The 13,976-nt window shown below is 31.0% G+C and overlaps 1 protein-coding gene across 1 annotated transcript; it reads left to right on the top strand.

Moving 5' to 3' along the window:
* Positions 1-299: 299 nt before the first annotated feature.
* On the top strand, positions 300-3,131 carry LOC112272778 (protein PIN-LIKES 2). Its single transcript, XM_024500879.3, has 3 exons — positions 300-1,141; positions 1,279-1,589; positions 2,144-3,131. Exons 1-3 carry the CDS (start codon positions 681-683, stop codon positions 2,746-2,748), a joined length of 1,377 nt encoding a protein of 458 aa, XP_024356647.1. The 5' UTR covers positions 300-680; the 3' UTR covers positions 2,749-3,131.
* Positions 3,132-13,976: the final 10,845 nt, after the last annotated feature.

The following is a 13,976-nucleotide window of genomic DNA, read 5'->3' as shown; positions in this document are numbered from 1 at the left end:
TGACAAATAATTCAGAAGATTTGATAGAAAAAAATGTCTTATTTTGCCTATAGAAATATTTGATGTAACATTAGTAATTTGTAGAAAAGTAGGTGTACACTATAATTGGAAACGACGAAGCGGCGCCGGACATTTTTGAGACAATGTCCACGGAGGCTTTTTTTTTTTTTTTTTTTTTTTTTTTGGCTTTTGCGTGATTATGCGTCGGAGACGGCGACCCGGGTCGCGATTCAGAAAGGTGAGAGGCGAATTACGAAAGAATCCCGTGTCAGGGAGGATTCTGCAAGAGAGAGAGAGAGAGAGAGACTGTCACCGATGTCGTATTGCTTGGACGGGGTATTTTTAACACGCAATCTGCCGAACACAGCAGGACAATTCTTTTAGGGTTTCTCTACATCTCCCAGTCGATTTGGATCGTGTGCATACGCCATCGACGTCGAGAACAGCTTTTGCATGTGGGCAACTGAAGGTTTCGGTGTGTTGTTCATCACGCAACTCGATTCCTGCAAGAATTGGTTGATTAGAGCGCTTGTGTGCCATGCTCGCAGGGGTTGCATCGCCCACATCCGCATGGTGGATTTATGTAAGTAGGAGCCGTAGTGGAGGGGATAGAGCTTCGACGAGGAGTTGGGAAACTTTTGATTAGAGCGAGGGTAGACAGATTTCAATCGGGCGTCACGATGAGGCTACTAACGCAGCGCAGCATGGAGTTGGCAGTTCGAATGTCAGGGGAGCTGCAGTACATGATCGAGTTGTCCGTAGTGCCGGTGATGAAGGTGCTGACGATGTGTGCATTAGGCACGCTTCTAGCGCAACCTAAGGTCAACATCATTAATCCCGCTGCGACGAGGCTGTTGAGCAAGCTCGTCTTTGCTCTGTTCCTGCCGTGCTTGATCTTCACAGAGCTTGGCGAGTCGATGACCTTTCAAAACATGCTTCACTGGTGGTTCATCCCGGTGAACGTGATGTTAAGTTACTTCATCGGTTGCGTAGCAGGGGTGCTTGTAGCTCTAATTTGCAAGCCACCAGCGCAATTCTTCAGGTTCACAGTGGTGATGACAGGGATCGGGAATTCCGGCAACCTTCCACTTGCAATCATCGGATCGATATGCCACGGTCAATCGCAACCGTTTGGCAACAAGTGCGTGTCGTGATTTTTTGCGAAGATGTCACGAGTATAATTCATTTCCTCACGCTATTTTCTGCATCTTTAATTTTTCTCAAACTTGGTGAGGAAGGTCTCCGTTGACAGATGAGGCGTGTACTGCTTGTGAACAGATGCAACCAGTCTGGGGTGGCGTACGTAGCCTTTTCGCAGTGGATTGCAGTGATCGTGCTCTATACGTTCGTGTATCACATGCTAGAACCTCCCGAGGAGTTTTATGAGTTAGTGTCGGACGAGGGAGAACTAGATGCGTCGGTGAAAAGGAATAATGTGGCCCTCGCAGCCCTGGAGACAGAAGAGTCAATGCCTTCGGTGACGTCTGCGGAGTGGCCGGGTGTGTTCAGTGCTATGACGGAAGAGTCGCGGACACCGCTGCTGTCCCGCGTTTTCCGGTATCCTTCAGTATCGTCACATTCATCAGCAGGTGAGAAACAATGGACGATGCAAACATTGCATACGTGAAAGTACGGAAATAACATGCTACGAGCATGTGGAGATGTCCAACATGCGTCGCTTTGTTGAATATCTAGGAGTCTTGTTTGTGACCATGGGTGAGATATTCATGTAAGGAACGAAATGAACTCGAGATTGAACCTCTAGTGCGATGGCCGACAAGCAGTCTGATTTGCAATTCATTCATCCCTATTTTGTTGGAGCGTTTTGGCGAATGGAATGCTGATCTGGATGTGTCCATCAAGGAACGACATAAAACGTATTGTGTAGTTCTCGAAAAAAATGTGCTTTCCACAATCAGCCAGTTCCTTGCTTTGTCGGTCATTGTCCACAATTGTCTGCATACACAATATCTATAAATTTTAATGTTCGTTTGTATTTCCCTCTGGATACTCAATTCAGAATCGGTAATGTCAAGGCATTTAGCTTCGCTGATTTTACACCACCTGCCTGTTTTCCCCGGTTTGTTGGTGTCCACTGCTATTGTTGTCGTGCTTGATTGAGAAATGCTTGGTGGCGTTGCAGTGGAGGGAGACGGAGACAGTCCCAGAGCACGTGTCCGGTGTCTGGCGGAGCCTCGCGTGGTGAGGAAGATTCGTGTGGTTGCTGAGAAGACCCCGATCCGGCATTTAATGCAGCCTCCGATCATAGCGTCTGTGTTGGCCATCTTTGTGGGGATATTTCCCAATACCAACGCGCTGCTGTTCGGAGATGACGCACCTCTGGGGTGGTTCACGGACAGCTTGACCATACTGGGTGCAGCACTAGTACCGTGCGTGATGTTGGTGCTGGGTGGAACGCTGTCAGTAGGGCCTGGCAGCTCGGAGCTGGGAATGAGGACCACGATCGGCATCTCGGTGACTCGTCTGGTGTTGCTGCCGCTAATAGGTATCGGCGTCGTGTTGCTTGCGCACAAGCTGGGCGTTAATCCTCACGGGGACAAGATGTTAATGTTCGTTCTCCTGCTGCAACATACGATGCCGACGGCGATCCTGTCGGGCGCCATGACGAGCATGCGCGGGTATGGTGAGCGGGAAGCTTCGGCACTTTTGTTCTGGCAACACGTATCTGCGGTGGTGACGATTGCCGCGTACATCCTGATTTACCTGAAGATTGTAACCCAGCTTTAGGTTGTGAAGAACGTTGACCTGATTTGACTGGGAAGCAGGCGATGTCCACACAGGGATGCCGAGATTCTTTGTAGGCTGATCTGCAAATAATCTGAAGCAGCGGGAGTTGGAGCACGATAGCATGTTGCAGGAGGTAATCCTGGCCGCATTGCGTGGGAGGCAAGTGTAGAAAGATATATTGGTTTGGCGAAATGATGTAGAATAATGGATGTCTAGTTCCAGACCGATCAAGTAACTTGTGCCGCGGGTGATGCCCTTAAAGGGTTAGTGCCACAGCCGACGTTAGGCCAAGGAGTCGCTGGCTCGGTGTTGTGGATGTACTAGATGAACCCGTGTCCTTGTCACGGAAAGTGTGATTCAAATGAAGATATTTTTGAAAGTTATGTTTGTGAGCCAAAGCATATTTTTCAAATACATATTTAATACAATACAAATAGAAAGAAATAAAATACACAATGGAGCTTTCAGGTACAAAGTAGGATAGGTAAACCTGTGTTGTATAATATGCAAAAAATGTGTTGTATAATATGCAAAAAAAGTAGTTAATTTTGTTCAAGGAACTACTTGTGAAAATATTAAAAAAAATAAAATAAAATACATTAAAAAATCATAAAAGTATGATAAGACATTTAAAGTTGTATTAAAGTCAATAAATAGATAAATTAATATACAAAACACAAAAATAAATTACTAATATTTATTTAATTAAAACTTTTGGAAAAAAATATTTAGCATGGAGTTTAAATTGTTTTTTCTACAAAGAATAATCTTGATAGAATGGGACAAAGAGTATTGAGAGAGTTCTATATAAAGTTGACTATGGAAAAAAAATAGGTTGTTGTAGATCCAAACTAACATGCTTCATTGATTATCCTTGGAATTTATTTATTATTATCCAATATGTTATTAATATGTTATTCAAAAAATAATATCATTATATGTTATTGATTATTGAAAAGATAGATTAGAAGTTACTTCCTCTGTGGAATGAACAGAAGTTCTTTTGTTGTGGAAGTTAATGTAATCCAATTTGATGAATTTGACTGGATAAACATTATTGTTGTCGGTACCATCTTTGACAACAATTTCATTGATGCTTAAATATTCTTACTTTTTAAAGAAATATGACCTTAATCTTCTCATTAATATCCACTCTATCATTATTCCTTGCACATAAAATGATTCTATCTCTTAAAAAAGCATCATTTGCTACACCATCTTCTATAAGCTTTGGATAAACAACATCAACTAAAGACATTAATTATTGATCTACAATCATGTAATCAAGAAGTGTAACTACATTGTTAGGCAATAAGTTTGTATCGTTTCCAATTTGATAAGTAGCAAATAAAAATATTAGTCAATAATAATACAACTATAAAGAATTCTAATGCACCACCATCTATATATACAATATGTGTGCATTCCATACCTTAAGAAGCCAATTACCGAACTCAATATCTGCTTGAAGTGCTCCTAACTTCAACCTCATGTTGTCTTTTAATATATGGATTTTTATTTGAGGCCAAAGTATTAAATGTCAAAAAGATGCTCCTACAATTTCCTCCCAAGTTCCTTTCACAATTACTAGCAATATTTGGCAAAAATCTCCACCAAAAACTATTGTAGCTCTTTCAAATGGACAATTACTATCTCAAATGACTCTAAAGGAACAATCAATTGCATCAAGACAATAACAATATTACATTGGAAGTTCATCCCAAATAATAAGCAAAGTTTGAGGAATAAACTCAACATAGTTATAATTCTTAGTAATTAAAAAAAATAAATTTTTATTACAATCTAATGGAATCTTAAATGCAAAATAGGCAGTTCTTCCTCCTTTAAGTAGCAATGCGGCAATTCTTGATGATACAACACATATGACAATTTTTTAAATTAATTTAATTTTAAAATCAAAAGTATTGTAAACAAATATTTTATTAGTTCTTGTAGGTCCATTTAGAAAAAAACATGCATCCATGTTCTTTGATTATAGAAGCGACAATATCATCATATGCTTTTTTTGTTCAAGATTCAATTATAGAATATATTGCTTCAAATTTGCTTCTAATTATTAAATTTTTCATATTTTTTTCAGCAATAAATCAATTTCTATTGACTTTTGTATTCTAATTGTTTCTTGATAATGGCATTGAAGGAAATTATGCAAACATATTATCCAAGTCTTACAAAATCTTATCTAGTAAGAAAAGTCCAAAATCCTTAATTTGTTCTTTGATTGGATTCCTAATTCCATGTTTTCTTTGCAAGCGAGCATTAAAATCATAAAAGATGATTTTTCAAAATCTTTTCCATAAGTTTAATGGATTTAGCAGATTTTTGTGTAGTAACAAAAAAACAAATAATGCCCTCAATTGACATCCAGTTTGTAATCTTGATGCATCTTCCAAACATTGTTGTTACTTTCTATCATCTTCAAGCAATCTTAAAACTATATATATACTTTTAAATATTAGATAGAAAATTCCATGAATAGTCTTTAAGTGCTTAAATAATTATAGACCTTTAATATGGATTAACAAAAACATCAAATAATATCTTTCTTCCATTGATAGATTTATAAAATATAATCTTTCAATAGCAAATCTAAATTTTTTAATGGCTACATCCTTCTTTTCTTATGCCAAACAAAATGTTGTAGAAAGTATTGATAAGTATATTATCTTACCACTGCCATTGCTACACATGTTTAAAAAAATGAAGTTAATATTTTCTTTTATCTTTTAGCATGTTTTAAAATTGCAGCTATCTTGTCATTTGGATTATATATCACTTGATGCATTCTTGGAAGATGAATGCTAAATAAACAACATTTGGCATTTCTTCATGGATCTATATGCCAAAAAGTCTCTAAGCAGCCTCCAAAGCTCCAATATATTTTACATCCAAATATTGTTTGATCTTATCTTATTGGTTTTTAAATTATATTATAATGTAATTATGGCTCTTATAGATATATTTATAGATATACTTGATGGCACAAATAGGTACACATACCTAAATATTAATATGACAATTATACTTCTAAGATAGTTTTGGACAAAATGAAATAATATTCCTATTATCAATAAGTATTGTTTAAACTTCAAATATTCTTCTATCATTTCTTTATCAATATTGACGATATCCATTGACATCCATTGTTGTTTCTTTGACAGACACCTTTGGATATTTCTTTGTATAATGACCATCTTCCATGCAAGGTACTTAAAGATTTTCCATTCGACATGAACTATGTACCATGCATTATAGAATAACTTCGATTAGCTCTAACTTGTTGTTTTTATTTAAAAGCTTTGTAAAAATCATACAATCTACATTTCTAGCATATTTAATCTTACTTTTTCTATTCAAAAAAATCAAGATATGCATATAAGGTAGAACTCTCTTTTGAAATTCAATAATATAAACATGTGCAACAATATAACTAAAGATAATTTTTTTCTTTACATCTTCTATAATTGCACGTTGCTTGAAATCAAATACACAAGTAATCAAGTATAGCTGGTCACTTGCTCATTGTTCTTGAAACAATTCGTTATGGATTTAAAACCATCTTAGATTTGTTGTCATTATCATAAAAATATCAAGATGTTGATAAAATCTTGTAATTATCATAGAATCTTAGAATATTTTTGTCATATGTCTTATACTTTCAATATGTAATGATGGAAGTAAGATCATGCATCCTAAATTATTTAATTCATATCGTCTTTCTTCAGGCCCAATACTTTGATGAATTACAATAGGATCCACTAATCCTTGGTATAAATCAGCACATAGATTATCTTAGTTATAATGTAGATATTGTAAATGTAATTGTTCACTTGTTGCCCATCTGTCAACCATAAATTCTTATAATAAATTTTCTCCATGCAAAATTGTGAAATACTTGGTAGGCCTTAAAAAAAGTTAATAAACAAAATAATCCATTTTTATAAGGTTATTGCATCTCCAATCCTCTTGTCTAGCACCTTCTCTTCCTTCAACAATATCTATCACTACATTTTGTGTCTTTAGATTAGGATGCCATCCAAAGGTTTCATGTAGAAAAAAGAAAATATAATAAAGGAGCAAATAAGCTTTATGAGCCTCATAAATCTTTTCTAATAGCCAATTATTACATAAGCAAATAATAATATTATCAAATGCATTATATTGTGATCCATCTCTAAGTAATATAATAGGAATTTCTTCAAAAGTAGTGGAAAGATTATATTCATGTCTATTGCTCTCATTTATGAAGTACAAAGAAACAACAAGATCTACTTCTACCACTCCTTCATTTTGTACTTAAGATGATATTTCATGTGCCTATCTATATAATCCAATAAATGAATTATTCTCCTTCAAAACTTCTCCAATTTTCTACACAATTTAGCTCAATAAACAATGATTACATCTCATTCTTTTATCTTGTACAAATGATTCATTGTAAATGTAGAGTTGTGCATAAGTTGGATTGATACCTTCTTCTAGTAACAATGCTTCTACTAAATGGCATAATTCTCTATTTATTCTTAAACTATATGGAGTATTTTTTTTGAAGCATAGATCAATTAATATTTGGACCTAAGGATGTAAATGCATGTGCAACATTGTATTAACAAATATTTTCATGAAACTTCCTTACTCTTGTATCTTGATCTTTAAATAAGCATCTCAAAAGCAAAGGCAAAGAAAGTAGAGATAATAAAGAAACTTTTCCTTGACAACAATATTATCCAAATAATGGCAATTCTTTTAGCAATTCGGCTAAATATTCACCAAATCAATATAATATATTATAATGAGGATACAAAAAATTCATCCTTCCTAGATTATGTATGGCTTTAGCACTTGTAACTATTTCAACTCCTCTTTGTGTTCTCTCATGTTCCCTACGCTATTGTTGAGCAATTGCTTTTCGATTCATTATTAAGGCTAGACCATTTACAACAACACAAGTTCTACCATACAATTGGAATAAGCGTAAAAATGTCAAAATTTTACCTCCATAAAATTTTAATAAAACCTTATTATTCAAGTATTTTAGCAAAATTATGCAATACTTATAAAATAAAAATGATATGTAGGACTCAATTAGTGAAATTACAATGCCATAATACTTTAATAAAAATATTCTATATCTATGCATGCATATTGATTATGATTATACATATTTTTTTTAACAAATTGCTTCAATAAAAAGTTTACTTTTTTAGAATATTATATTTTTCAAACTAAAATGAATAAATAAAATTTATAAATATTTATTTTTTTATTTATTAAAAAAAATTATTAAAAAATATATTTATATTTATATATATACATATAAATTGATATATGTATATACATATGAATTTGAGTATTAAAAAAATTCATATAAAATTAAAAAATAAAATTCCAACAATTAAATTTTTTGTACTACAATTCTTGTTGTAGTTGAAAATATTTTTAAAACTTTAATAAAAAATTTTTGCTTAAGAATTTTACTTAAAATAAAGATATAATATAATAAAATGTAATATAATAAATATAATATTAAAAATAAAAATGATTAATATAAAACTATGAAATGATAAAATAACTTTATTTTTTATAATTTTTTTATATAAACCTATGTTTAACAATGATATTTTAGCTTTGTTACAAAGAAGAGAAAGATGATTGTCAAAAGATGTGAAATGCATATAGTATAGAATCAAAAAAGTTAAGTACAAAATTCTTCTATTTATGGTTCTTTTATAAAAGGTTGGAGAAAAGTTATCATTCCTCCCTTTAGGTCTTTATGCCTATATTTTAGAGTACCAAAAAATAATAATTTCTCAAATTTTTCTTCTAATTGGCTATACAATTTCATTAACATTTTTATTACCAACAATTTTTATTTGTAAAGCGTAATTTTGATATGAATAAAAATAAATTTTATGTGGCATAAAAATATTTCAAATGAATTTATTTGTTTGCTTTAGAGCAATATGGCCTAATATATCCAACCTACAATGAAACTCAATATCAATTGTAAGAAAGATAAAGCCCAAGTTTAGACTCAGTTGTAACCTATAAAATCTTTGCTAGCATAATCTTCACTCATGGTAGAATTCCCGCCTTCAAGTACCAATATTTGAAGAAAAGAAAAGAATAAGAAAATTCAACAAACTATAGTGTTGTCCAATTCCAAAATAAAAAATAGCTATGATGAAGATGAACACACTTTCAATGCAATTGTTAGTCTACTTTTGAAATTTTGAAATGCAAAGCATAATGATAGTTTATAATTTTTTATCATTATGTATAACATAAATTTGAAAAAATATGTAATTTTTAAAGAAAAAAAGTATTTAAATAAGAAATAAATAAAAAATTTAATAAACTTTGATATTGCCTATAGGATTGTAATTTATATATAGTATAAATTTAAATAACTTGTTGGTTTTTTTCTAATGTATTTGCCTTTTCTATACCTATATAGTAATAAATTAATATAGTATGATTATAGTATGAAGTGGATAAATCCAAGGAGGAAAAAATCAATATATTCAAATAAACATATTTTTAATATACTCTAAGAATGAGAAGAGTCAACAAAAAAAAATATTAGTGGCAATGTTAATTTCATATGGAGATAGAAATATAATTTTATAATATAATTTGAACTAATCTACTAATTTGAGAATATAGAATCATCTTATTTAATCTATTGATATGAGCAAATACTAGCTATATTAATTTGATACAATAATAATAATAATAATATTTTTTTATAATTTTATTTGATTTATTTTATTGATTTGAAAATATATGAACATCTTAGATAACTCGCTGATCTAAGCAAATACTTGATTGAATGGAAAGACCAACAAAAAAAAAAGTGGAGATTGGTAATGAAGAATCCTAAGTTTGATTTTCAAACATTTGTAGTAGATACCTAAAGCTTTTGTCTTAAGAAGTAGAGAGCTAATGTAACTTTTAAACCTTCTTTGAATATTTGACAATATAGAGAGGATGTTACAACTAAGTAGCATAGAGAGATCTTATAAGTACACTCCAAATTTAAAGAAGGTGTAGATGAAATGAGCTCACATGACTAAATGCTTCTATGGTATTGAAGATACTGGCATAGGCAAGAAGTTAAAAGAAGCTTTTTTCAATGATAGTATTCATCTTCTCACTCAAAAATTGTGCAAAAGTAGGCTTTTTGTAATTTTCATTTAGACAAAAATTTTGAAGTACAAATCTTTGAGTGTAGCACTAGTAAGATGATTCATGACACCTACATTGCAATGGAAAATAGAGCAAGTAGTGAAGTCATTCTTGATATAAGCCATAGCCAATTACACTTTGAATGAGTCCATTAAGTTTTGAAATTTACTTTGTATTCTTCTCATAGACTTTGTTGCTAAATGGACTAATGATCTTAATTGCCTTCTAAACCTTTGCAAATTATTAGTAGAAAGAAAGAACTATTGCTAGAAACAAATGTTGTCAATTCATACATTGAATTAAAATAAAATAGGTAACTAAGATTAGGTTTGAATTAACTCAAGTTAATAATGGCTGTAATTCTTGGACTTATGAAAGATTAAATTAATACAGAGAAATGTAGTAAACTAGCTTCAAGATTGTAATCTTGAGATTTGATATAATATAATATTATAAATTTCAAATTATAAGTTGAATATCTAAATTAGCATCAATAAAATTCTTTAATTAATAAAAAAAGAGTTCTTCTAACTACCAAATTATTTACATTCATTCAAATTGACTATCAATTATTGTCTCTTTTCTTTTAACATCCTAAAATATTTGAAAAAAAATTGATGAGCATTCTAATTTAAAATATATGAAAGTAAATAAAATTATGCACAAAGATAGAAATATATATATATATATATATATGTGTGTGTATGTGTGTATGTGTATAAGTGAATAAGATATTATGAAAAAATATACATATACAAACAAAAGACATATATATATATATATATATATATATGTTGTCATATTGTAATTACTTATAATATGTAAAAATTAATTAAAACATATAATATGTTTGTAAGTCTTGATATAGATTAGATTGGTTAGTAAATAAATTTAAAGAGAATTGATATAGAAAAATTTATTTGGAGATTTATTTATTTTGATTATAGTGTTTATATTATGTAGGATTTAGATATTTAGTATAAAGCTTAAGAGAAGGTTGAGGCCTAAAGAAGAAAATCTTAACTAATAGGAGGCTTATTGTTAGGGATGAAAGCAAGGCATGGTTGGATGAAGGCAAGGAATGGAAAACTTCATTCCTATTGGTCGAAGGCCATGCCTAATGGACTTCAAGGAGGCTGACCGAGGCCTTATTAGGGATTAGGGTTTCTCTTTCGAAGTTGTGCGAGCTTTGGAGACTAGGATCAAAAAATTCAGGGTTTTGGGTATAATTTGGGTGAAGAATTTGTGTGATTTCGAGTTTTTGTAAAGGAGATATAGGTGTTCAAAGTTAAGGTGTCAAATTTTTATCTACTGTCACTCTTTGAAGTATAACATATGCGTACAAAGAGAAATATAAGATCGGCAATTGGAGTTGGAGAGAGCACTTGCTTGGCTACACTTTACATATACTGTTTGACAAATTCCAAGTCTGGATGAAGAAGTTATAGGGCATTGAAGAAAGCACATGTAATTCAAAGGCAGTAAGTGAGTCATTTTATTGATAGTAATGGTTGGAGCCATATCTTGAGTTTTTAGATGAATTTTTGGCTCAAAATTTCCTTGAGTGTGAGTTATTAAGTTAAAAAGCTATAGATCAAAGTTTCATGGTATTTGAGAACTTATTTTGTGAGATATGAAGAAATTAGCTTGTCGGTGTAAGTAAGCTAGGGTTTAAAGCTATTGTTAGGATTTTGGTGATATCTCAAGATCCGTAACGAATTTGTAATTGAATTTTTTTGTGAAAGGTTTTGAAAGTATATTGGTACTTTATGTAAAATTTAGAATTTTTTGGACATTCCAATCGTGAGATATGAGCTGTTGAAGTTTGGGAAACATCTCTCATAAGGATATATAAGGTTTAAGATCTTTATCATACATTTGGGTGTTTTCTTGGTACTTGGGCTTGTGTTTTGATGTAATTGCTCCCAAAGGAAAAATATTATATATATAACTTGGTATTTTTATATCTTAGACTTGATTGAGTATTTAGTGGCAGCCAGAAGCCCAACGCTTTCTTGAGGCAAACTCTCTCTATCCCGACAACGTTCAAGCTAAAGATTGAGAAAATTGGATGATATGTGATAAAAAGTGAAAATAGAGGAATAAAGCATGGTGTAGAGATGGAATATTTTATGGAGTTGGCAATGTAGTTATTGATGGCATTTAGAGCAGAGAAGGAGAGGCAAGGATATAGGTGCTTTACTAATTGAGGATGCTCCATCTTAATGTATTCTTTCAGAAACTAAGTATTGTTCTTATTTATCCCATCGTACTCCGTCCTGCACTTCTTGTCATATAGGTTCACATTTGATAGATCTAGATTCTTAAGACATGCATACAATCATATCTTTGATGAAAATATGCTTCATTTCACTCTTCCTATATGTGGTAGATGAAACTTCATTACAAACATATGAAATAAACAAACTAACAAATATAGCTTAATTAATAAAATAAAATATAATATAATAAAAAATGACTATTTGAGCTTGTGCCTTATAAGATATGAAGTAACAAAGCAGATCAAATAGTAGCATAGATTTAATGACATGATGGATTCAGTACATGTGTATTTTTTTTTATTAGTTCTTGATAGCCATTTTAATTATAGTAGAGGATATATTTGTAAAATATATGTATATCATACCAATTATTACTCTAATACAAAGATAAAAAAAAAAAAAAAAAAAAAATATTGATTCATAACTTTGAATTCATAAATATAAATATAGACCATGACTAGATTACACATATATTCCACTTAACAAAAAATATATAGATATTAGATTTCAATCTACTAAGAAAAGAATAAAAATATAAATATAATTAATGATAATAAAAGTTTGAAGAAATAAAAAAAATTCTTAGAAACAAAGTTGATTAAGTGTATAATCAACATATATAAAATGACAAACTTTTAATACATCTAGTCTTACCACCTTGTCATTAATATTGTGAGTTTTTTTAGTTTTGACCCATAAAGAGTAATAGAAGGGAGTGAAGCACTTATATTGTCATGGTATAACATAGCTAATAGGTGAAAAAATGAAAAAAAATATTATATTTTATAATATCTTAATTCAAAATATTATAGCAAATTATCTTAGAAATATAGATAATAGTCAAAGTATAGTAAATTAAAAATACAAATCTTATTATTTTACAAAGTGGGCTTTTATTTACTTTGTAGAATCATAAATAAGGCAAAATAATGTACATTAGAAAATTCAAGAATATAGACATATATACAAAGGAATTAGAAGTTGATTTTAGCAAAAATTACTTCAAAAAGACATATATTGATACCTGAAGGGAACTGGTGTCATATTACATATTGTCTTATTTAAGAATGCACTGAGCACCTAGCTGTAAAAGGTGAGGTTATATTTCACAAGTATCCAAGAAATTCTAATAGATTTTATCCATATGAAAAGAATATAATCCAAATTTCAATTCAAAAGTGCTAAAAAATACTCTATTTAGTAGCCTTAATCATACATAAATCCCAATTACCTTGTTACTTTCATGTTAAAGCAATTTAGATTTTTCTTGTAAGTTGTAATCCTAATCAGTGAGCTTTGACAAGCTATAACTTCTTATCTAACCATCCACTTGATGTGAAATTTTTCATGAAATTTTCAATGTAAGTCTTCTATATGTTTATGAAATTTTACTTAAATCCAACTTATAAATTGTAAGAAAAATTCCAAAAACTATATTGATGTCACTCAGCCATTAACTTGAAAGGTGAAGTAAAATTTTTAGTAGTGATTTCTCCTTCTCTAAATATTAACTTCAACTTAAAATTAGTGTGTAGCTTGATCTTCAAGTCCTTCAATACCATTTCAAATTTCACCTTGATCCAACTAGTAGATCTCAAGATATCATAGAAATCCTAGTCAATTCCAAACTGCCAACTTCTGAAACCCTCTTGTGCTAAAAACCAGATATCTCTAAACCACATTGTTAGATTATCACAATATTTTGTATACACTTAGCATACTCAATAATCTAAATAA

The sequence above is a fragment of the Physcomitrium patens genome, chromosome 19, assembly GCF_059467195.1.
Source record: "Physcomitrium patens ecotype Gransden chromosome 19, ASM5946719v1, whole genome shotgun sequence".
NCBI classification, from domain to species: domain Eukaryota; kingdom Viridiplantae; phylum Streptophyta; class Bryopsida; order Funariales; family Funariaceae; genus Physcomitrium; species Physcomitrium patens.
The sequence above is the reverse complement of the archived record's forward strand: the minus strand, read 5'-3'. Positions and strand labels throughout refer to the sequence as shown.